The sequence below is a fragment of the Drosophila obscura genome, unplaced genomic scaffold, assembly GCF_018151105.1.
Source record: "Drosophila obscura isolate BZ-5 IFL unplaced genomic scaffold, ASM1815110v1 contig_17, whole genome shotgun sequence".
Lineage (NCBI taxonomy): Eukaryota > Metazoa > Arthropoda > Insecta > Diptera > Drosophilidae > Drosophila > Drosophila obscura.
Window position 1 is genome coordinate 1635228 of NW_024542757.1, and position 24600 is coordinate 1659827.

The following is a 24600-nucleotide window of genomic DNA, read 5'->3' on the forward strand; positions in this document are numbered from 1 at the left end:
GCCAGGGCTAAGATGGGAGTCCAGCAGTCGGAAAACAGCTACAAAAACAACAGAAAGAGAAAGATACAGAGGGCGAGAGAGAGATGCTGTTAGGTGGGCGTATGAAATCAAGGTGCCACGCCCACCGGCATCAATTGTGCTTTGTTTGCCCCAATTCCGCCTCTCCTCTCGTCACCCTCTCGCCCAGCATCTCTCATCTAGCATCCCCTTTGTATGTCTCATTGTCGCCGTGAGTGGCTTTAATATTTTCCAGCTGACGTTGCTCTTAATGAAAGCAAGAAAAGCAAGCTAGCAAGCAGGCAAGCAGCTCCTCCCCACTGCCCCTCCCACAGCTCCACCTCCGTCCACTCTGGCCACAGCATCATCCGCTTGCTGGGCCTCTTGCTCGCTCGCTCCTCCTCCAGCGAGTCTCTCTCCATCTCTCTCGCCCTCTCTTTGCCTTTCTCTTGGCATTTTCCACTTAGCTGACTTGGATTGCTCTTGCATTTCGTCCAGTTATTTATGGCCCCTGCCGAGTAAACGAGTTCATTTAGCTAATGGCCGGCCGCACGCCCAACTGCGCCTACAAGAGATGCCTTGAGCTTGAGGAGTCCAGTCCAGTCCTCCATGCCATGCCATGCCACTCCACTCCACGCCCTTCCTTTAGTGCTGGACTATGCCACAATGCACATTACATTGCTATGGCAGCAGCAGTGCCAACAGATTTCCATATTTTGCAAACAATTTCGTGCCAAGATGGCACATTTTTCACCGCCCATTGTTGCTGAAGGGTTGAAGAAAAGCTTCTCGCTCCTTTCTCCCTTCTACTTTCTACTTTCTCCTTTGTCTGCATCCACAGTCGTACCCCATTTGGTGACCATTCCGGAAGCCTCCCACGCAACAAGTCCTCACTGTCCATGTTGTCAGGAATTGGAATTTATGAAATGGTTTCCTGTGTGACATGCCAGCAGAAAATACTTTCAGGTATCCAGCAACATCCCGCCCCCATTTTATTATCCCCTAGCACGCCGCTTTTGTGCCAGAAGATTAGCTTGCTGTAATAATGTTTGGAATTCAGGTCAAGTCCTTTGTGAAAATATAGTATCAATGGAATTCCCATTTAGTCAGTCTGTACCCTGTCCGCAATAGTAGGATGCCTGAGCGACTGGGCGACTGGGCGACTCACCTTGAAACTCCTTGCGGGCTGCACTCACAGACGTCACAATGTTCGCCACATGGCCAAGGACAGTGGCGAAGAGCATCAGGCCAAATAGCAGCTGCAATATCACAAACACATACTCGCCCTTGGAGCGCGGCTTGGGCAGGTCCCCGATGGTGGTGAGGGCCAGGGTGCACCAGTAGTAGCTCTGCAGATACTGCTTCACCACGTCCGCCGACTCGGAGTCGTGGTAGACCCAGTTGCGGGACCCGAAGCCGTTGTTCTTGTGGATGATGTGGTAGAGACAGCCGTTCCAGTGGAATATCACAAGCAGATAGTGGATGAGGGCCGTTGAGCGGAAGAGGTTCGGGTAGTTGGTGTGCCGCTCGGTGCGGTCCATGAACGCCCAGAAGCGGTAGATCTTGACCAGCCGGAAGCTGCGCAGAATCGAATTGAAGCCAATGGACAGATAAAGAAAGTCCAGCGGCAGCAGGCACAGGCAGTCGATGTAGAATATCGTCGAGTTCATGTAGTGGGTGCGCAGCTTGATGGCGTCCGTCTGGAGCACCCCGTCCTCCAGATAGCCGGTCCGAAAGTGGAAGAAGATGTCGATCAGATAGAGGAAGTCCGACAGGTAGTCGAGACAGAACCAGATCGCAATCGTGCGCCGATTGATCTCCTGGAAGGCGAAGCGGTAGATTATCACCCAGAAGTTGTACAGAAAGGCCATGGACACCACCATGGACCAGTAGTAGCACAGCCGCCCCGCCGGATCGAACACAAAGTGGAGCTTACGGGCCGCCGTGGCCGCTCTAATTCGCTGCGAGGCGGTGCGGTGCGGCTTCTTGTGGTGCGGCTGGCCTCCATGTGCCCCACCGCCGCCATGTGGCCCGCCGCCGCCTCCTCCATGGTGTCCATGATGTGGATGGCCGCCGTGTCCACCCTGACCATCCCCACCCTGTGAGGAGGCTCCGTGTGGGTGCAGATGGTGCGACACAGAATGCTGCAGCTGGTAGCGATGCGGCTGTGGGGCAACATTGTGGTGCGGCTGCTGGTGCTGCGATCGTGAACGTGGATAGCTGTGGCATAGAGAGGATGAGCAAGGATCAGCAAGGATCAGCAAGGAGCAGCAAGGGTATCCATTGCATACTTACCGATCTGTGCCGTTGCAGTAGTTGCCACCATACTGATTGTGCCCTCCCATGGGTATGTGTGTGACGCCACCGCCCCCGAGGGTGTTATCCTGTGAGCCGCGGCCCGTCGATCGGTTCCAGGTGCCGGTGCCACTGAGGAGCGGCTGGTCGCCGCTGGTTGTTGTTTTCAGTCGGCCGCGCGACTTGTTGCGTTGCTTGTTGTGCAGTAGATCCATTTCGGAGGCAGTGCTTACGGTGGCCATCTGCGAGTTGGAGGCTCGGGAGGCGCATGGTGTGGCCAGGCTGTCGTGCGACGTGAAGAAACCTTGTTGCGAGACGCTCTGGCCGAATTTCGGCTGGGACATGCCAAACTTTGGTCCTAGATCTGCCGCGGGGGAGGAAAAGGAGTAGCTTGGATTATTCACGAACAGGATAATCGATCAGCAGGATGGGCAGGACCAGGGACACACAAACGGTTACAGAGGACTTCAAGAGAGAGAGAGAGAGTAAGAGAGAGGGGGGCTGGGGGAGGGAGAGCCTTACCGAGAAAGCTCTGGCGATCGATCGAGAAGCGACGCAGGCTCCCCAGATCGATGAACTGCTCATCGGCGGCCATTGTAGGCGTAATTGAGAGTTCGGTTGTGTGTATGGCGGCACCACCACAGCCACCGCCACCGCCACCACCACCACCACCACCACCACCACTGTGGATCCCACCAACACTGTGTGAGCCGCCACCACCTGGGGCGCCACTCGAACCGCCGCCCACCGTCAGATTCGTGCAGGTTGTGGCACCGCCAGCACTGCCGCCCATCCCGGCACCCAGATATGCCGCATTGCTGGCATAGAAGCTGCCATCGAGCTCGGCCATCTGCTGCTCGTAGGCGGTCAGCGGATTGATCGACCTCGAGCTGTGGTCCCGGTACAGCGGCCGGGGCGAGGGCATCAGCGAGGGGTTCAGCAACCCATTGAGGGATAGACGTGGCTGCATGATCTCCGGAAAGCTGCCTCTCGGCGCTAATCTATGAGAAGTTGCAGTTGTAGTTGTAGTTGTAGTTCTGTTGTTGCTGCTGCTGCTGTTGCTGCTGGTGCAGATGTTGCTGTTCGGACGAACTGCTATTGTTGTTCTGGTCTGGGTCTGCGGCCTGTCACTGGTCGTGGCGGCGGGTGCATGAGTGCGACTGCGACTGCGAATGCTTGTGCTTGTGCTAGTGCTTGGGGGCGCCGGAGCCTGTGGCCGGGCATTGGGCCATCGTTCATCATCATCAGCATCCCTATTGACATCGATGTGGAGGCCACTGTCATTGTCATAGTCATAGTCATCTGCCACATCTGTCCCTTCGGCATCGATGGCAGCGTCGCGCCTCAGGCTGGGCGTTGCCCTTGCCGTTGACTTGGACGTCGCCGAATCAGCTGCACGTTGTCCAGCCCAATCGATGGGACGTTGATTGTGGGTTTATTGTTGCACAGTTTTTGATTAATTTGCAATTTGGTTTCCCAATGATTTATGGAGACAAAGAGACATATACAGAGAGAGAGAGAGAGAGAGAGAGAGATAAAGAGAGAGAGAGATGGGGGAGAGAGCAGGAGAAATGTGAGCAGAGCGGAGAGTAAAATTAATTGCAATTTCTCCATTAATAACATTTTTGGTTTCTATTAATTTAATTCCACTAAAGAGCAGGGGGACACACACACACACACACATAGAAATCACATAAACAGTGAGGAGTGGGTGGTGGATTGGTGGTGGATTGGTGGTGGTGGTGGTTTCATTGGCAATTCAACTCTAAGTTCAAATACAAATTCAAACAACATTCCACAAATATATATCTAAGATCTAGATTTAACCAACGCTTGGTAGTGTGGTGGTGGAGCGGTGGGGGGGGTGCCATATAAATACCATGCAAAAGCTCTCTATGATTGTGCATACAGGGGGATGATAGGTGGATGGTGGGTTTGTGTGTGGGGTGGGGTGGGGCGGAACCACCTGTCAGGCGTTGAATAAGTGTCAGGCACTTGGCTTCTGAGAGCGCTAATAAAGTTAGATTTAATTAGGTGCGCCAAAATGGGGCATGCAACAGCGCAGAGTCAGCCGCCTGCCTGCCTGCCTGCCTGGCAACTGGCTTCGTTTTCCACTTGGAAATTCATGAGTTTGCCTGCCACACGCAAGGCCTCACCCTCCCCACTATCTGTCTCTCTCTCTCTCTGTGTCTCTGTTTCCCGCTCTATTATAAAGAAGGACTAGCTCAAGTGCCCACTTGACTGTCGAACAGCAAGACAATGTCCAAAGTGTTGCTCTTCCATGTCCCTGTCCCTGTTCCTGTCCCTGTGTCTGCCTCGGTGTCGCCATCGAACTGCGTGCGGCGCCAATTTATTTCTATTACGAGTACTTCAGTGTTCCCTCCTCAGCCACCTCCTGACTCTTTCTATCCCCCTGCTTGTTGCTCTTTTGCCGAGACTGTCCCTCCCACCTGCCTCCAGCTGAGTGGAGTGCCTGGCCTGGTGCTGGGCTGGGCTGGGGCAATTGATTATTGGCGGACCGCTTTTAATTATTGCCCGTGCTGCTGCGCCACAGCTACTGGCTGCCGTAATTCAATTACCAGCTGCCAAACAGCGATGCGGAGTAGATGAGTCGCGTCGTGTCGAGTCGAGTGTTCGTTCTTCCGTCCATCCGGCGGGTGAGTGCTCAGGACCTGTTTGTGTCGCGTATAGCGAGTGAAATGCAAAAAATTGTCAATTACTTTGCCACACCTGTGCATCTGTGCTCTGCCACTGTCTCTGCCACTGCCACTGACATGAATTTCCACTTTCCACTACTTTCCCGTAGCTTCCCCTGCGCTGCCACTCTAACACTCTCGGACGCCCACCGTGCTGCTGCCTCGCAGACACTGGCTATAATTTCTAATTAATTTTCGCTTAATGGCAACACACAAATCAACTTGACCGCGTTATTTATTAACTAATTTCACAAGGGCCGGGCCAATGCCAACGCCAACGGCAGACGGCAGTGCACGGAAGACAGGAAGAAATAAATGTGGTTTATCCTCAATGTTTTATTAATAAATATATCTCTTCCTTCCACCAGAACCCCCAGCAGCCACTGCTCTGCTTGCGTCTCTCTGCCCGCCTGCCTGCCCGCCTGCCTGCCTGCCCGCCTGCCTGCCTGCCGCTAACAAATGCGGTTGCAACTTTAAGCTGTGGCTGCAACTCGCCTGGCAGCCATCTTGGATGCAAGTTTAGGGCTGTTTCCTGCTTTTCAAAGTGCATTTCAATGTTGGCCCAGAATTGGTGAAAGTTTGTCCTTGCAACAGCTGCTGCCCCTCCCCCTCTCCACCACTCTATCTCTCTCGATTTTCAGTTACTGCGTCATAGGCAATTTACAAGCCTGTTGCCTACATTGAGGGGCTGTCAACTGAAATTGCCCTGATTCCTGCCCGGGAGAAGCGAAAAGCAATATTCGAGTGACACAGAGAGAGAGAGAGAGAGAGAGAGGGCGAGTGTGAAGAGAGGAGACTGTGGAGAAGTGGCGAAGAAAACTCAACGAGAGACAGGGATCCATCTCTGTCGCCCCTGACCGCATTTCCAAGTTTGCAGACATAATCTTGGGACTTTTTAATTTTGCTAATAGTCGAGTGTCATTAATTTAAACTTTTGCGCTCTTCGCGTTTGCGTTTGCGTTTGTCTTTGGCTGGGGCGGCAGTGATAAGAAAAACAGGGCATGCGAGACAACGAAAAAAAAAGGGCAGAGGCAGAGGCAGAAGCGTAAGCAGAAGCAGAAGCAGAAGCGTAAGCGATAGATAGGGCGAAGAAAAATGAAAAATCTACAGCTTAATGTGCAGCACTTTGTCATGGCCTGCCACCAGGAAACGGAAACTTGCGACAAACTTGCGCAAAAGTTCAACAAAACGCTTGAACGGCCGCAGCACAGCCATAGCCACAGCCAAAGCCACAATCGCAATGGCAGAGAAAGATAGAGAGAAAGGACGAGAAGGGATAAGGCTCACCATGAATTGTCAATAAATTTGTTTGCCGCAAATCATCGCAGGCTGTGCGCCGTAACCAAGAGTCCGAAAAAGAAAGAAAAAATCCAAAACAGAGAAACAGAGAAAAACGGAGAGCGAAAGAGAGAGAGAGAGAGAGAGGGGGCAGAGGGGGCAGAGGGGCAAGGCAGAGCTGAAGAGAAACTAAACCTCAATTATTTGGTGAAGCAGCCGCAGCAAATGAAAATATTCGAGAGCTGAAAATACTTTGACAAAAGTTTGCCAAACAAACTTTTGCTTAAAACATACTTTGAGCCCTACACAAACACGCGGGCCGGGCAGGCAAATGCTGCCGCCAGTGGGTGGGGCAAAGGGGTGTCAAAGCAGGCAACAGGGAAATGGAAACTTAAACGACACAAAAAGTAAGTCAGGCATTAAGAACAAAAGAAGCAAACTACAATTGGAGAGCCGCCAGCAAGCCGGAAGGAGGAACAGCCAAAGAAATTTGACAATTCAGTTGCCAGGAGAATGCCAGGAGAATGCCACGGAATGCCATGACAGTAGCGTAGCAGATGTATCCATCCGCTATCCCTCGATCGAACTGTCAAACGTTTTTCTTCATTTACACAATTTCCAAATAATGAAATGCACAAATTTCGGAGTATTAAAGATTTTATTGCTGGTGTGGTGGTTGGTGGTGTCCGCATGGAGCGAGAGTATGGGCCGCGTGAAGCGGCTGTCCTTGCCAGACTTTAACAAGGACACCCTGAGCCTGGCCAAATACGTGGTCTCCATTCGATCTAGGACCCCCGTGCGATACTTTGGCGATGACCACTTCTGCGGCGGGGGCCTTTTGACGCCGGATTGGGTGCTGACCTCCGCTCACTGCATCATGGAGTGGGTAGTGGGGGGTGGGCGCCGCCTTTGAGATCTCTTTCGCTGACTTTTGCCTTTGCTTCCAGCGAATCGAAGACCATGTTCAAGACGCGGGTGCTGCTGGTGGTGGCGGGGTCACCGAATCGGCTAAAGTTCGTCACGGGCAAGACGGTCTGCAGCCCGGTGAAGGCGCTGTACGTGCCACGCAACTTTACCATGCTGAACACGGACAACATGGCGATGGTGCGTCTGATGTATTCAATGCCCACTGGGAATCCCCGCATCGGATTCCTAGAGCTGCCCTCTGCCCCGCCCCAGTTTGACTCCAAGTACATAGTTCTGGGCTGGGGCAGAATATACGAGGCAAGAAATCAACAGCAGCAAAAGTTTACTTTCTGATTCAAATGCTACAAACCTTTGCAGGGCGGTCCCTTGGCCTCGAACATACTGCAGATCGATGTGCTGCTGAAGGAACTAGCGTACTGCCAGAAAAAGCTAAAGACCTTCAAATACGGCATGATGTGCGGCAGCAACGAGGGCAACGACTCCAACCCCTGCTCCGGGGACCTCGGCGGCCCGTTGATAAAAGGCAACACAATGTTTGGCATCGTCACCTATCCCATTGGGTGTGGATCCCCAGAGACACCTTCCGTCTACACGGATGTTCAGAGCAACCTTGACTGGATACGAGACACGATGAGCAGCTGCTCCAGCCAGCCCCTGATTTCGATATTAACGCTCTTGCTCTCGCAGTCAGTCGCTTGCATGTCATGGCAGTAGCTGGCTCGATGCAAATAGAGAACATCTCTGGCCTATGCGGTTTCAATTAACATTCGTTTCACATTTTACGGGCATACAGTTGCAGTTGCCACTAGACTGTTGCAACGAGACTGGAATTTACGAGCTGCAAGAGCTTTCGGGGGTGAACAAAACACAAGCATGCTGCTATTCGCAGACAATTGATCTGCCAGCCGTCCGGGCCACTCGGCCAAGCTGCAACATGCACCAAGCTCTGGCCCCATACCTAATTGCCACACAGCCCGAGCACAGGGGCCACGTCCATGCGGCTTTAATTGACATTTGTCCCTCAATTTGGGCGCGTTTGGTAGGTAGCCCAGCGGCAGGATCCCACAAGAAATTTGATTTATCCCCGGTGTGAAGTGAAAATGGAATTTTGATACAGTTTGGGGCACACATAGAGGAGGCAATGCTAGAACGTGAAATGAGTGCGCTCCTCCAATCGCTGTTCCACGGAAAGTGGAACGTTCATTACTCCCTTATTCACACGATAAATTCATAAAAGAGCTGGCGCTAGTGCGGGCAAAAGGCACCTGCTATCCATTTGGGTAATGAATTTTGTACATGCACTCACTGCCTCCATGTGCTTCGGCCGTTTCTTGGCTTGGCACTCGGGACGGACTCCTAGAGGAGGAGACTCCAACCAGTAGGCAAATGCGTAATGACAAGCATTAATGCAAACGACTTCATTTAATTAAACGCCGTGCACGAGACAGAAAAGAAACTGAAACTGAAACTGAAACATCCTTGTCCGTAGCCCTCCCTTAGCATTTTGTTCGCTTGAATGCGTATTGAGGTGCTATGAGGGGGCGTGGCACCAGTGCCTATGTAGTTGTGCGCACGTGCGTGTAAATGCGAACAACAGAAAAAAATACAATAAAAAAAAAGGAAAGCATTAGAGTCGATATTTCGACTATAGGACCGACTATACCCGCTAATACGGGGAATTATCGGAGCAAAGCAGGGATACAGCTACAGAGAATTGCCAGTGGGGGAAGCCACTGGCAATCGGGAACTAAATATCTGAGTAGGAGACTGAGCGAAACAGAGAATTTGCATTCTGACCATTTGGATGTGGGTTTTCCTCATTTTGGCATTCATTACTTGGGATTGAAGCTGTCCCACATATTCAAACGAATACAAAATACCCACCGATACGGAGAACATACATATACGAAGAGAGCGATGCGTATAACGAAACAAGAGAAGGGCACACACAGAGATAGGCGCCACGGCAGAGAAGCGAGAAGGCCAAGGAGCAGAGGCAGAAGCAGCAGCAGCAGCAGCAGCAGCAGATGTGACAAAGTCGACAAAGAAGAAGCCAATTCAATTAACAGTCGCTGGCAATGGGATTACTTCATGCAGTCGGAACTTTGAGACAGAGAACGGAACGGTCACAGGAAGCGCAAATCCAAATAGCCCCGCCCCAGTGCGGCAATCTCTTAGAAGGTCCACACAAAGTACACTACACAGCTTCCCCGACTAATCAAAGTCCCAGTCCATTTTCTCTGCGGAGGACTTCGCACTGCACGTAAAAGCATTTTAAATTTTGCAACATTTTCAATGGATTTAAGTGACTTTACTCATTAGCACTCGCGGAGAAACGGGGCAGGGGCCAGGCCAGGCCAGGCAGTCGCCGCACATCTGTTGCAACCACAACAGCAATACGGAAAATAAAATAAAAAACGCTGCACGGGGGAGGCCAAATCCGAACTGTTCATTTGCATGCTCTCGCGCTCATTACATTTACATTAAACTTTTAATATGAGCGGACATGTGGGTGTGTGGGCCGTGTGGGCCGTGTGTGCCGTGTGTGCCGTGTGTGTGCGTGCAGGGGGAGTCCTGTTTTAAGCATGGCAAAGAAATACGCTTCTGTGATGCGGGTGCAAGCGTGCATTGGGACAGGAAACAGCAGCAAATGTATTCATGCAACGATAATTATGGCCCCGCCCGCATTGCGAATATCTTCATCAGCCATGGAATTTGCAGTTAATTAAATCTCCGGCCAGATGTTGCGGCATCTCTCGCTTATTCTCGTTCATCTTTTTCGTTTCTCCCCAGGGGCTGGCGCTCGGCCGCCGGCCGTCGATTGGGGATTAACCCACCGCTGAGCAGGGGTGCTAAGCCAGATCATATGTAGCTTTACCTCTGCTTATGCCCCACTGCCCCACCGTTGACTGGGACTGCGGCTTTGCCTTTACTTTTACCTTTACTCCTCTGTCTCTCTCTCGATGCTTTCTTTTTTTCCAACTTTGACTTTGCCGCTGTCTGCAGTTTTTACCTCAGGGGGCCTCATCGGCATGAATGTGAGATGAGCTCGCTTTCGCGTGCGCGCACCTCTCGACCCGTTCCACAGGGCGTATACTTGCTGAACTTGCCTGACAACAAAGCAGAATTGGAGGAACAGCTTTGAGAACCGAATCTTTGGATACCCTATTTATTTTGTACTCCATTCGTATACCCAGAAAATATTTGTTTCTGTTTTGCTGCTAAAAATCATTATACCCGCTGCAAAAGAAGAGCACAAGGATATCCCAGAGGCATGGTCACATTGCAACATTTGGTTGGATGGGGTACCTGTCTGTGTGTGTGTGTGTATCTTCAAGTGTAAGTGCATTTCGTTATGAGCTTAGCAATCTTATAAATGTTTGCGTATTTGTTTGGCCCCCATCCTTGTCAGCGTCGTTGTCGTTGTCGTTGCCATCGTTGACGCTGGCTATTTACTTGATGTGACCTCTACTGCAGTGCTCAGTGCTCTGGTGCTGCTCCTCTCATCGCCTGAACCTTTCAGCTAAGCAACTGCAGCTGCATCTGTATCTGTAGCTGCGAGAGTCGCTGTGTGTATGTGTGCATCTGTGTGTTTGCGGATGGGGCAGAGAGGTTAAGACTGCGCTCAGAGCACATAAATATCTAAAGGATTCTTGAGTAACTTCTCTAATGGATTTGGGTTAAAAATACACACAGCAGGGTGCTGCTGCTGCTGCTGCTGCTGCAAGGGCATGTGTAGGGCAAACACGCACAAGAAACATGTACACATGTGTGTGTGAGTTTGTTTAAGAATTTTCAAATTAGTTTAATTTTCATTTAAATTACAAAGCAAGCGAATGCGAATGCAAAGACGAGCAGAGCAGAGCAGGGCAGAGCACTTGACAGTCAGTGAAATGTCAATTGCAACAAGCGGCGCAAATGTGCGGAAAAATTCCACTAGTGGCACAGTGGAACTGCCCACAAAACTTTTTTCATTTGTGTATTCGGTTATTGGATAAAAGTTAAAGTTTTGGGCTCACATTCTTGGCTAAAGTTCGGGGAAATATTGAATATTTTATGGAAGAGTAGCTGCTGGCTCTCGCTCCTGCTCCCACTGTAATTAGAGCTGAAATTTTGGCTCATCTTTTGGGTAGCGGGTAGCCCCTTGGGGCCTTGGGGCATTCTGAGCCTCAACATCAAAAAGCGAAGACCAAATTGAAACTGTAACAATAATTATTTAAGCCAGCCGCCTCGCGCCCAGTACCTCGTGGCTCATGACACTCAGCAGGCACCTCACTCTCCTTGGGCATGGGAATCCCCATGCTCTCTCATACATACATTCTGCAGGACAATGCGGCACGGCATATTAAAGGATTTTAAGCAGAATTTATATATACAATGGGAGAGCGTCTCCATTAACGAGTACGAGTACCCGAGGATGTGTATTGCTATGTGTATATATGCTGTATGTACGATATGCATGCCATAAAGCTGTCCAACGCCTCTTGTCCTGTTGTCCTCTTGCCCTGTTGTCCTGTGTACCGTGTGCTGCGTTCTGTGTCCTGTCCCATAATGGGTCGAAAGTAATAAGCATGCTCGACGCACGGACGGACGGACGGACGGACGGAAGGGCGACGACCAGCTTATTGTTTACGACGTGCTTAGTGGCAAACTCGGCTTTCATAATAAAGCGTTGTTGGCAGGGCACACGCGCGGGCAGTTAAAGGCAATTGCGACAAATGCCAGAAACAGACAACGGCAACGGCAACGGCCATGGCTACAGCCTTAGCCTCAGCCGCCGCACATGGGCCTCTTCCTGTAATTTTGGCCAGAAAGTTAGTTGCATACACACGAGTGTGTTGGATCTAGGGCCCCAAGAAGGAAATGGGATGGCTGTGTGGCTGCGGCACAGCCCCTGCCCACAGCGGTCGGTGGTGTGGCGTGTGTAATGTGAGACAAGACAGCGGCACGTGATGTGATTAGGACAAAGCCTCAACAACAGCGAACGAAGGAGAGGCGCAAACATAGGACGCAAAGAAACTTTCGAGCTTAGATTTTAATTTTTGGCAGCGATAAAACGCAAGCCAATGACCCAATTTGGGCAAACTAGGCGTATGCGTAATGGCACCTCATCCCCATGTTTCCTGGTGCTCTCCTGTGCCAATTGCTGATTATTATGCAAATTGGAGCTAAAGGCAAATTAAATTTTGGACTGTTTCAAAGAGAGGCAAACCCCCCACCCACCAATTGCATAATGCGAGTAGTTGCCCCCACTGCATGCTGTTTTGCTCTTAGAAACTTCAATTGTTTGCCAGCTTCACCAGTTTCCTCTCCTTCAGCTCCTATCCGATTACTGTTGCTGGTCCTGTCTGGTCTTCGTTCTGTTCCTGCTCCGCAACACTTCAATTAGTCCCAAAGTGCAACAGTTTCTGCTGCTGCAGCTGCTGCAGCTGCAGCTGTCGAAGCTCTCTATCTTCTTCCACCGCAACCGCAAATCAATAATATATCAAAATGCTGCATCTGCCCATGAGTGGCTCTCCGTTCCAGGAGCAGTTTCGGACAGGGCTTCCTGTTTTGAGTTTAGTTTTAGCTTGCAGGGAGGCTTCACTTGGCCTGATATTTCACTACATTTTACATTATTGCGTCTGTTGTTGGTTTTTCAGTTGATTTTTAACTACCGAAAATAGTGTGGCAGTTTTGCCACCTTTCCAGATATGGTTTTCGTTCCTTCATTGTTTTGGCAGACACCCCACCCCACAGCTCACAGCTGCCACAACATATTTCAGCCCTCAGCCATGCTTCGTGCTGGCTGCTACGCACATACAGACGTGTGAGTATGTGCTGCAAGTTGCGCAAGTCAAATTAAGCCAAAAACCACTTAAAGTTGCAATTTCCGACACAGCACAGCATTCAGGCCACATGCCTCAAGGATATGCGCAAACAACAAAAACTGCAAATGCAACTATAATTAAAAGTTTTCGCAAGCCAAAGATAGACAGAGGGGAGAAGAGGGATTGTTGTTGCCTCGTCCACAAGGATTGGACATCCTTCCTGGTGTACCCACTGTTTGCCTGGATCCCAAAGGATTTGCTTCAATGAATTCCATTGGCGTTAATCGGATTTGGGATGGGGTGGGAGACAGGCATCGCTAAGCCACTTGTGGTATTTGTTAATTGATGAAAATGCACATCCAACACTCGAGACCCTTGTTGACCCTGCTGACCTCCCCACTCCCCCTCCATTCAGTACAGTCTGCTCTAAGCACTCCGCTGCCCACTCTGCCCCGTCAATGAAAAGTTAAATTAATTTCTGTCGACAGCACAACGCCAGAGAGAGTACGCGCGAGAGAGAGGAGAGCGGCAGCAGCAGCAGCAGCAGCAGAAAACTTTCAAATGAATTACATATTCTAAGCACGCGGTTCTTTGTTTACCGGCGGGAGGGGTGGGGTGTTACGGTTCTGTGTGTTGGGATATTAGGGGGCGTGGCAAGTATTTGCTTTAACATTGTTGTTGCTCTCCCGCATAATTGTATTTGCTTTTGGGCAACCATTTTGTTGGGATGCCCCTTTTTTGTGCAGCTACCCTTCCGCCCGAGAGGCTCTGATGATTTCCAGCCATCAGATGATTTGCAATGCAGAATACCATAAATGATGTCTCTACGAACATATCATCAGACCATTATATCGATCTAAATAAAATTCTTCGAGCGGAAAAAGTGTATCACAACTTCGGCTACCCAAACAGCTCCCCGTTTGTTGGGTGAAAAGTTGATTTTGGACTCGTTGGTCTTTTTTTTTTTGGTTTGTTTTTTGTTTGTTTGTTTGTTGTTTTTTTTTGTAGCTGTTAAATTGTTAAAAAATTACAAATAAATTGAATGAACATCGTCGCTGGCTGTTAAGCGAAAAGGGATTCTCTGCGGAAGGCCAACAATTACATTGAATTGACTTTTCAATTTCATTCTGTGGCAACTTTTTTAAAGTGCTTCGATTGGGGACACAAGAAAGGGACACAAGTATGAGAAGGAGGGCTAAAAGTGGAAGAGCAGTGTCTGTCCGTCTGTCTGTCTGTCTCCAATTTTTGGTGGCATATTTGCTTTGACTTCTTATAGCGATGCTGCTGCTGCTGATTGTGTTGTGGCTGTTGTTGCTACAGTACTCCCTCTCTCTTTCTCGTCATTATGCCAAACGAAACCTATTTGGGTCACACGGACAGAGGAGGAGCTCTACTTGCACTGGCACTGGACAGGGGGGGCCTGTGCATTAATGGCCCTTGCAGGACGAGATAGAGAGGAAGAGTTACCAGAGACCTAAGGCAAAAAGCTTACGGAACGTAGAATATGAGCCGAACGGACGGAGGACCTGCAAAGAAATGCCTCTCCCATGAGCCGGACATGAGCTCGGAAGCCAGGAAGGGCTGCGCTGCGCTGTGCTGTGCGAATGGGCATCTAAGAGTAAGAGCCTCGAGTCCTGCATTCCGAATGCTTTGGCACAAAGGATATCAAATTTAAGTGCACACACGCATACACCCACACACACACACACACATTCAGCCATCAGAAGGGGTCATCAGGGGGCAGAGGTTGACTTTAAAAGTTATCAATCAGTGGGAGTGGAAGACACTCGATAAAAAGATGAACTTTCAGGGGAAAACCCCTAACAAGGTTAAGTCCCTTTTGAAAGCATCCCCAGGACTTGCGTGGCGCCGTCTCTGTGTGTACTTTTGCGACCTAATCGCTTTGATCGCATTTAATGTCGAGAAATTTCTGCTACATGTTCAGCTGCTCCATTGAATTGGTTGCTTCTCTTGAAATTCCTTTGTGCGCAGATCATCAAAATACTCGACACATTTTATTGTTCAATTTCCAGACAGAGAGAGATACAATAAAAACTGTCTTAATTTGGTGATATTCCATAAAGGCGAACTTTAACTTGGGTTGTGTTTTTTGGGGTCAGCAGAAGCCGACGCTCCTTTCATCTGGCCAACTCTCGAGTTGGCAACTCGATTTGTGGACTTAACAGCCTGCCGCTGTGGCAACCGCCATGGAAATGTGCAAATCATATCACACATGGCCCAGGGACACAGTCGCCCACTCGCCCATTCGACCATTCGACCACTCACTCGCAATGGGTGAGCATTCAGCTCGACCAGGAGCACCAGAAGGCGACCCCTGACGCCCCCTTGGCAGCTCCCTTGGCAGACGACTGTCGTGACACAAATTCTGCTGATTGGCAGCCAAAATGCGATTAGGTTGCAGTCCAATCCAAGTCTTTCCTTGTTTCATTTCCACCTCTCCCAGCTGCTGGCTGCTGGCTTTAAGGCTGCCTTTCTACGTGATCAAAATTTCTTTTTTCTGTTGCGGCTTTTTTGGTATAAATGGCGCTTATCGCATTGTAAAAAGGCAAATTTTGCCGCAGACCAAAAAAACCACGTAAAAACAGAGAGCAAGAGGAGCAAGAAGAGCAAGCAGCAAAAGCATAAAATTGTAATCCTCTTAGTTGGCCAACAGGGCCAGCTGGCCAAAAACTTAATTTTCTGCAGCGCCATCGCTGTAATTACCACATAAACTCAGCTGCAAATTGCTCGCTTCACAAAAAGATCCTTGCCCACAGGCTTACCGACTTCAGACCAAAAAAAAAATAAATAAAATAACACTGAGCACAAGAAATGAAGGCCGAAGTTTTGATAACTTATCAGTTTAATAATTTCTGTGGGATATACACACACATACAATCAACCGTAGATGGTTGAATTATAATGGGAATATCAATAATTATTATGAACAAAAGGATTCACAATTTAGCTACCCGAAATACATATATAGTCGTCGTATACACATATCTTACAGAGTCTAAGCTGGCTCTTAGTATTATTTTTGGCACAGAAAAGGTCAGACATTAAAAAGAATTTTGCCATTAGCTGCTTGCAGTGACCTACGAGTATGTACGTCTGCGTCTGCGTTTGCGTTTGCGGTCACTGGGCGCCAGTTAATCCCCCGACATATGTGGGGGAGCACCGAATTATCGCTGGCTGTTGACCACAACTCGGACTGGAACTGATAGCCGCAGGCTTAGCCAACCGAAGAGAGCCAGCAGTGAGCTGTGGAGAGAAAAATAATAGGTTTATGCCACCCAAAATGGCAGAGGGCACAAGTGATTGATATGCACGACATGTCCTGCCACAAGACACACACTCTCTCGCACTCTCCACGCATGGCTCATGGCTTTAAGTGCTTAATGTTTGATGTCTGTCTTTCTGTCTGTCTGTCTGTCTGTCTCTTTGCATGTTCGTGCGTGTCCGAGTGTCGCCCAACACTTTCATTTGCATTGATGAACGAAAGGAGGGGACAGTTGGGAGAGCTTTAATTGGCTTTAGTGCAAGTTTGGGTTAGAATGGTCTTGCTTTAAGTATAAGTAGCACAGTTAATGGATAATTATTCAATCTGCTGGCCATTACAAGTTTTGAAAGACTTTGATTTAAGGTAAATCACTCTCCCCTAATTGAGGCCCAGCGACTGTTAACCAGCAGATTACAGTCTGTCGAGTATAGCTATAAGTGCTTTAAGTGCGAAGAGCTCTGAGAAAGCGATGGAAGCGAAATCATAAAAGTATCCGCTTAAGCACTCAGCCAGGTACACGTCTGCAGCATCTTCACATAATTTGCATATGCACTTGTGCGTGGGCAATGGGGATGGGATGTGCTTATCTGGTCATTCCTTATGTCCTTTGGCGCACACAAACACGCTGGAGAGTGGAGGGAAAGGAGATCCAAAGAGAAAGAGATAGAGGAGATAAAGAGAAGAGCTCAATGGCCCTGCAAATGTGCAAAGGGCGAAACGCTTTAGTAGCCTGCTTTATTTTTATAATGCTGCACTTTCGTTGATAAGTCAAGCACTTGAGCAGCAGCAGCAGCAGCAGCAGCAGCAGCATGAAATCTCCCAGCTGCTGGCTGGTTGGTCCCTTTGGTTGACACCTGGCTAGATGCCAACTGATGCTGCCACAGCCACTCCAGCTGCATTTGTAATTGCATTACAGACTTCCAACATTGGCGGCCATTCTGCCATGCCACATGCCATCCACCGTGCAACGTGTTCTTACTCCCATTGCCGACAAAGCAAATCCCCCATTTCTAAAGGCGATTCAGAGTGTGCCAGCTTTAAGTGGCCCTTTGTGCTGCACGCACTGACTGCTTCCAAAGTTGTGCCGCGCTTCGTGGCAGCCGGGCAACAATGTGTATGCATACGCAAGGTATGCACTATAGTTTCCCCATCCGCTTGGCTCCCGACAACGTAACTGACAATTAAAACCAAGCCGTAAGCCAACAGCAACAACATTGTGGCAAGTTGAAGTGCATGCAACTATTTTTGCATTTCTTGTTTTCCGCCCAAAATTGTTGTGGGGGGACGATACATTGTATCGCCACCCTTTCCGTTTCACTGGCTGCTGCTGCTGCTGCTTCTGCTGCTGCTGCTGCTGCTGGTAAGTGGTAAGCTAATACGTTCATTGTTATCGCCACTCAACTTGCCTCGATTCGCTCCATCTATTCTTGCTGGCTGTAGTGCTCATATTCCTGGACATTCTACTATCATCTCCATTGGCCATTGTCTAATCCCTGGCTCTATGGCACAGATTGCTTTTATAATTGAAAATACTCAAATTACAGATTGCATTCAAATTGCCAGAGAGGAAGAGCGAGAGAGAGCAAGAAAGCAGCCTAAATAACAGGGAGATGGAGAAACATTATTTCTCCAGCAGTCAGTCGCTGTGGAAGGAGAACAGAGAGAAAGTGGCAGAAATAATACCCAAGTAGCTGCCGCTAAGAGGGCTGGCTGGCAGTAGCAGCCTCCTCCCAGGAAGACAATTGTTGAAGGGCTCTGTCTGGCATGGCATATAAATTCTAATTAAAATCTGCGTGCCAGGTGGTAAATAAAACTAATTATATATGCCCAATTTTGCCCTGCTGCAAGTGCAAAGAGAGACTTTAAAATTGTCAGAGACAACAAACACCCAGGCAACGGAGAGCTGCTGCTCCTCTGTCTCCGTATTCAAGTGAACTCTGTTGGCAAATGGAAAAAGTTTCGCCACGACTCAACTATGTCTGGCGCTGAAGTCTTTTTATTTCGGGTTTGAGTTTGGGCTAAAAGCAAAAATCCAACAAAAATAGAAACGAAAGAAAAACCAAAGGCGAAACTTTTTGCAAAAACTTTGACCGGCAGTCGAAAAAAGGGGGGGGGAAATCTGTGAGAGGGAGGGATGGCTACAATGCAGACCCCATGGAGAGTGGCGGCAAATGACAGTTGGGTGGGAAATCAATGATGCAGCTGCCGTAAGACCTTCTAAGCTCAATTATTGCAGGACAAAAGACAAAAGCGAAACAAATACAGCCAGACACATAGATAGAAAGAGAGAAAATGAATAGAGAGAGAGAGAAGAGAGAAGGAAAGAGATAGAGACACAAAGAGAGACAAAAGCATGGACCATTGTGGATGACTATATTGTATGCCAATTTCCAGTTTAACGTGCACCCCAAAGCCATTTCAAATGGAACAAAATCAAACAGAAGCACACACCCTCCACACACCCCTCACACCCGCACATGCAGTAAAAAGGAAAGCATAAAATTGAATATGAAAAACTTTTTATCTGGCCATATACTAATGGAAAGATGGATAGATAGATAGATAGATAGATATGTAGATCAATTCAATTTCATTCCACATTGATCGATATGCGCGCCAAAGTAGGCAACGAATATTTGAGCAAAATTCAATTTTCAAAGCTTTTTCAGAGCGCGCCATTAGGGTAAGGGAGATGGGAAAATGGATAGAAATAAAGGAAAATTCACACACAGATACACATACAAACCCACATATATGGAAATACATGCTGCATGGTGTAGATTTATTCACTTGTTCCGCATTTTATGCTGTATTTTTGGGTGTAAGTCAAATTTAATTTACTGCTACTCCCGCCCACCCTCACCGCTACGCCTAGGCAAAACTTTGATCAAAGCTCTGCTGAAAATTGCCTTTGTCAACACACACGCACACATCCAAACACACATGGATGTGGGTGGAAAAACAGCAAGAGCAATGTACTAAAAATTGTTTGAAAAACATTGTTCGAGTGTGTGTGTGGCGCGGCAAGAAAAATATGGCAAAAGTTGTGGGCAACTTTTTTGTGTGCTCATTTTTTTTTGGGGTTTTTGTTTTCTCTATCTATGGAAACTCTATCTACATTTTTGCGCCGTCTCTTTCCCCGTCTCTCCTACTCCCTTGCTCCCTCTCTCTCCTGCTCTCCACACAAAGCGTTAAAGCGTTAAGAGTCATTAAAGCCAAGTCTTCTCGGGCCATCTGTATGCGATAAATGTCAATTACATCTCTGGCCAATAAACAAGACAACTTTTACACCAGTTCGGATTTTGTTGCAGCACTAAATCCCATTAAATGCATTGCGCATACGCCCCGTAGCATGTAGACACAAAGGAGAGAGAGAGAGAGAGAGCAAGTCTAATGGCTGACAAATTGAAAGAACATTCCGCTTATGTGAGACACAAAAAAACACAATCGACGAAAATAAATCTACGCTCTGATTCATCTGTACCGCAGTCCTTCAGAGCCTGCAGAGCCCGCAGAGTCCTGTATGTCCCGCAGTCCTGTAGTCCGTGTCTGTGCCGTGTCCGTAACGAGGGGCAAAATTGGTCCCAAATACGGATTTATGCCCCGCTCAATGATAAATTGAATTTCACTCAAAATTAACTGTAAGCCAAAGCAAAGAACGTGCCACAGACACAGCGACAAAGAAAAATGTTTCCACATATGCGGCCTATAAAATGTGACAAGAAAACTAACGAACGAACGAACGGATGAACAAAGGAGGGAGGGAGGGAGGGAGGGAAGGACGGGCACGGGTCTGTCTGCGGCTTTGACTTTGGCTAAAACAACACATACACGAATGAAATTGGGGCAAAACCCAGAGAGAGACCCGACCCAGAGAACGCCTGAGAACTTGTCCTGACAATTGCCTAAGCATATTTGTCATTTGATTGATTTATTTGGCCAGGACAATAAGAGAGAGAGAGGAGTCGGAGCAACATCAGCAGCATCAGCGGCAGACGCAAAAAGAAGCTGCCACTAAAAGCAGCCAAGATTGTTCTTTTGGATTTGTTGGTTGTTTGTCAAATCAAATCTTCATCGCCCCTCATTAGGGTCTAAATTTCCATAATTTAGTAGCAGAAGCCACAGGCCCAGCCACAAGCAGCAGCCACAAGAAGCAGCACAACCCATAAAAATGCAAATACAATAAATGCACTCCTTTGACTGCTGCGGGAAAATTGCTTTGGCTCGAGTTTTCCTTTCCCCCGTCTTGATTTCTAAATGAGATGCAATACGAGTTAAGTCTTCTACCAGGCATGCAGGCATGCAGGCAGGCGGGCTATGGTGGATTTTGGGGGTCACAACAGGTCACTTTTGGTGTGGATTTGGTGGTGGCGGTGGTATTGGTGGTTGGTGGTGGCTGTGGAGGATCTATTTAAAATGTGATTAAGGTGCTACATTTTCCTACTCCATAATTGATCAACTGGAATTGTGAAGGGGGGTGGGGGGCAGGTAACTGTTAGCAATGGCCACTGGGCAAGCCCGTGGCACCCACCTGTGGAGTATCGCGGCGTTGAGGCGGCGGCATCGCTGCTGGCAATACACCCGCCATAGGAGAAATGATGGCTACTGGTGCCGGTCCCAGAGACAACGGCTATTTCCTCCAGCTCATGGCCGGGCGAGGTGCCGGCAGATACCAGTCGGGTGGAGGATGTCGCCGAATTGCCCTGCGAGTTCTTGCGTCCACGTAGCGAGAGCACCAGCCTTTTGGCTGTGGACATGCCCTCCAGCTTGTTGTTTAGGATGCGGATGCTACTCTCTCTTCCACTTTCCGCTCTTCAATGTTTTCTGGCTGACGGCTGCTCCTTTTCGCTGCGTCTGCAATGCAAAAATGAAAATGGTAAATGGAAATGAGAAACTTTTTCAATATCTTATAGCAGCGAGCAGCCCATCCTCCTTCGCTATTTATTTCGTTAATAATTTAGGAGGGAAAGCTTCAAAGGATATGATATTTTCTGCTCCAAGAACACAACAACAGCAGAAGCCATGGAGGAGGGAGGGGCAGCATGGAATTTTCATTTTCATTTTCATGCTTTGCCAGTTCCAAGACAATGCCCTGCCCTGCCCTGCCCCCTCCCCATCATGGTGCTAGGAGCGGAGCGCAGTCCTTAACTTATGCAAATGCCTGCAATCAAAACCTAAGAAATGCCACAAAAAAGAAAAGAGAACATCGCACAAAATGATTGCGACATGGAAAATATGAACGGAGGATAGCCCTACATTAGCATATGAAGAGGCGAACAGTGCGCCAGGGAGGGGGGGACAAAAACGATGCTGCATTAAACATTGAAACTTTAAATATTTCTGATAAACAAAACTGAAACCAAATATATTAAATAAATAAAAGCAAAGAGTAGAGATTCTGAATATTTCATTAAAACAATCCAGAATTCTGAATACTGTTTTTTTTTTGGTACATACTCGTACATACATACATATATCTACGGTATAATTCTCCGAGCTAAGCTTTCCGTTAGTCCCACCCCTTTTAGCCAACACAAGCGAGTATGTTAATTGTTTTGTAAAATATCTACGAGTACTTAAATTTAAATTAATGAGAACAATTCTGAAATATTCCCGAGCAAATAGCAATTTAAGCTCTCTCTCTCTCACGCTCTGAAGTATCTGTTTTTTCTGTATTTTTGCTCGTCAGGATTTTGGGAGCTAAAGCGGCTTAGTGGAAAAAGAAACAAGCAAACAGCAAATGATAGACACGAGAGCACACACACACACACACACACACACACACAGGGACAAAGGGCCAAGGGAAAAGAAAACTGTCTATCTTTTAGAGCCAACAAGACCCTACTCCCACAACCGCTTGCCTTATCATTTTAATATTTAATAAGCATTTCGCAGAAAAGAGCGGGATGCTATGGAAAATGGAGCAGGCAAGAAGGGATGTGTGGAAAACCCGAATGAAATGGGGGGGAAACTTCTCGACTCGCAGCCAGGCGACTCTCCAGATATTCAGTTGAGTGTAAACTTGATAAGTTGTCGCTCTGGCAAATGTACAACATATTGTATGTTGCAGTGGGTGGGGAGGGGCACAAAAGGGGAGCAGGAGCAGGAGGAAGTCATCGTCGGCTGTGCTTCAAGGGCTGAGCCATAAGCATAAGAATATGTACATATGATTCTATTTTGTTATATTTACATATGAGAATTATGCCACTTTAAATGCCTGATGGCTGATGGCTGATGCCTGCCACTCCTTCATTGGCTCTTTAAACTCTTTAGCGAATGGCTTTCGCCCCCACCCTTCCTCCCCGTTGTATCCACAGCAGCTGCAGCATTCAGCTTTCCGTTTGGATACGTGACGAATAACAAATTTGTGGGATTTTGCAGCATTTTGATTGAATGTGGCCTCCGGCCCCGGCTCGCTGCCTCGGCAAATCGCACGAGATCCAAATACAAATATGATTTATGAGCCGCAGAATGGGCTGAGACGAAGGGAAGGGGAGTCCGTACTGCAGATGTTGCACAAGCACACATACGCAAAAAACTAAGAGAGAGGAGAAGGAACTTAGGAGCTTGCTGCCTGACTTATTCCACATCCGTTTCCTGGTCCATTCGCATGATTATGCAAAACCGATTCACAATTATTAGGGATACTCTCTGCCATATCCTGTGTGTCCTTCTGGCACCTCTCCAGCTCCTTTGGCAAAGCCCAAAAGGCAATCAAGTGTTGCCAAAACCAACGCAAACATGAAAATTCCACAATAAAAAAAAACCACCCCAGAGGGAAACAAAATTGCAAAAAAAAAATAAAATAAAACCGAGTAGACGTTTCTCAGAGATTGGCGATGAGGGGATGGATGTGCAGTGTGGCATGTGGATTCTGGGCAATTGTTTGCATTGTGCAAGTGTCAACAGCATTTGCAATTCCGTTGCAATTTTTACCACCTTTTTGTGCTTTGAACCTCCCTTATTGCATTTCCATTTCTCCCCCCATCTGCCTCCCTCTCTCCCCATATAGTTTCATCCTTTCTCTCGTTTGCTGTGAAAATATGGTAATTCTTTTGGCATCGAAGGCTGCGAAAAACACCTTCATTTCGTATTATTTCAACTCGCTCGCAATTTTTATGCGCATCGAAAGTTTAAGCCAATATTTTGACAATCTCATCGTCCATGAATATATTATACCTATGTACATATGTATAGTACATCTATTTATTGTATAAAACTTAAACTATCAACTATCAGGTTTAATTTGAAACACTTTCAGATACTCTAATTGCCTTTTGTGCATTTCCTTCTCTGAATTCTGTGAAAAACTAAGGGTCTTTCTGTTCGTATCTAATTAATGCAATACCTTTTAATATAATCCCAGAGCACTGGGTGCTTCCAAGTGTTCTGTACATCCACGTACCCATTTATCCGGCTCACGTTCCAAGACAGACAGACAGACAGACGGGACGTGCATAAAAAATGAATTGCCATCAATCTCGCGCTTCCAAACATTCGTCCAAAGCTGGACGACAGGAGAAGCTCCAAGTTGGATCAGAGCCCAAGAGATGGGAGTGGAAAAAAAGGCAACTAATTAGAGACAAGAGTCGCGAACGGACAGCGCATTACATGAAATCCAATATAGCAAGAACCAGAGTCTGCTCCAGGCAGATACTCTATCCGATTAAGCCACGAGCACATTTGTCACACGAATCTGACAGACTCCAGATGCAGCAGCAGCAACAGCATCACGAGGGGAGGGGAGGGCCATTCTGACCACAATGGAGGTTCCTAATTGGAGTATTTCCATGGAAGTATCTAAGTACAAATTAGAGACCCATACGCACAACGAATTTATAGTGAGAGAGAGAGAATGCATGCGCTTCATTGGATTTGATGCAGTGCTGCCAAAGCACTAATTACGAGTTTGCAACGGAGCCAATTCGGTGTGAGAAATTAACGTGCAGCTTTGTTGCACATTTGAACGCAACTAACAGCTACAGTAAATATCTCGGGAGAAGGCTTTTTAAAGCGGGAACCAACCAGAATCTTACATCAATTGGCAATGCAATTATATCCTTTGCAATTATCAATGGCTTATGGCGATACATACAGCCCCTGTCCCCGTCACTGCCACACAATCGCATTACGCTCAATTCAGCAATTAAATACGAAATTAAGCAAATCGATTTTTAAATGGGAAAAATAGTATTATGGTTTCAGCAGATAATCATAGAGGGAGGCTGTCGGGTATATTGAATGCATTGCAACATACATACATGTATATATTTACTTGGAGAAAATCTGTTAAATACCGACACACACACTAATT

At 47.9% G+C, this 24600-nt stretch overlaps 2 protein-coding genes across 8 annotated transcripts in view; one reads left to right on the plus strand and one right to left on the minus strand.

Moving 5' to 3' along the window:
- LOC111080539 (cyclic nucleotide-gated cation channel beta-3) overlaps positions 1-24600 on the minus strand; it is a 60851-nt gene that overhangs the window by 14853 nt on the left and 21398 nt on the right. For all 7 annotated transcript variants that reach the window (XM_041592056.1, XM_041592055.1, XM_041592054.1 and 4 more), the window contains exons 2-4: positions 20818-21140; positions 2293-2656; positions 1166-2217 (exon numbers count right to left, since the gene is read on the minus strand). In XM_041592056.1, the coding sequence (XP_041447990.1) occupies positions 1166-2217; positions 2293-2656; positions 20818-21043 (1642 nt within the window). In that variant the 5' untranslated portion in view covers positions 21044-21140. The remainder of the gene's footprint in view (positions 1-1165; positions 2218-2292; positions 2657-20817; positions 21141-24600) is intronic.
- LOC111077567 (trypsin-2) lies at positions 6850-7953 on the plus strand. The gene is made up of 3 exons (XM_022371903.2): positions 6850-7148; positions 7214-7490; positions 7551-7953. The coding sequence occupies exons 1-3, from the start codon at positions 6892-6894 to the stop codon at positions 7905-7907; spliced, it is 891 nt and encodes a 296-aa protein (XP_022227595.2). The 5' UTR covers positions 6850-6891; the 3' UTR covers positions 7908-7953.

Bases quoted from the DNA above. Each gene is read 5' to 3' on its own strand.
- LOC111077567 (XM_022371903.2), top strand. From the start codon at position 6,892: ATGAAATGCACAAATTTCGGAGTATTAAAGATTTTATTGCTGGTGTGG. The intron at 7,149-7,213 runs GTGGGTAGTGGG...CTTTGCTTCCAG, and splicing joins TCCGCTCACTGCATCATGGA to CGAATCGAAGACCATGTTCA. The intron at 7,491-7,550 runs GCAAGAAATCAA...AAACCTTTGCAG, and splicing joins GCTGGGGCAGAATATACGAG to GGCGGTCCCTTGGCCTCGAA.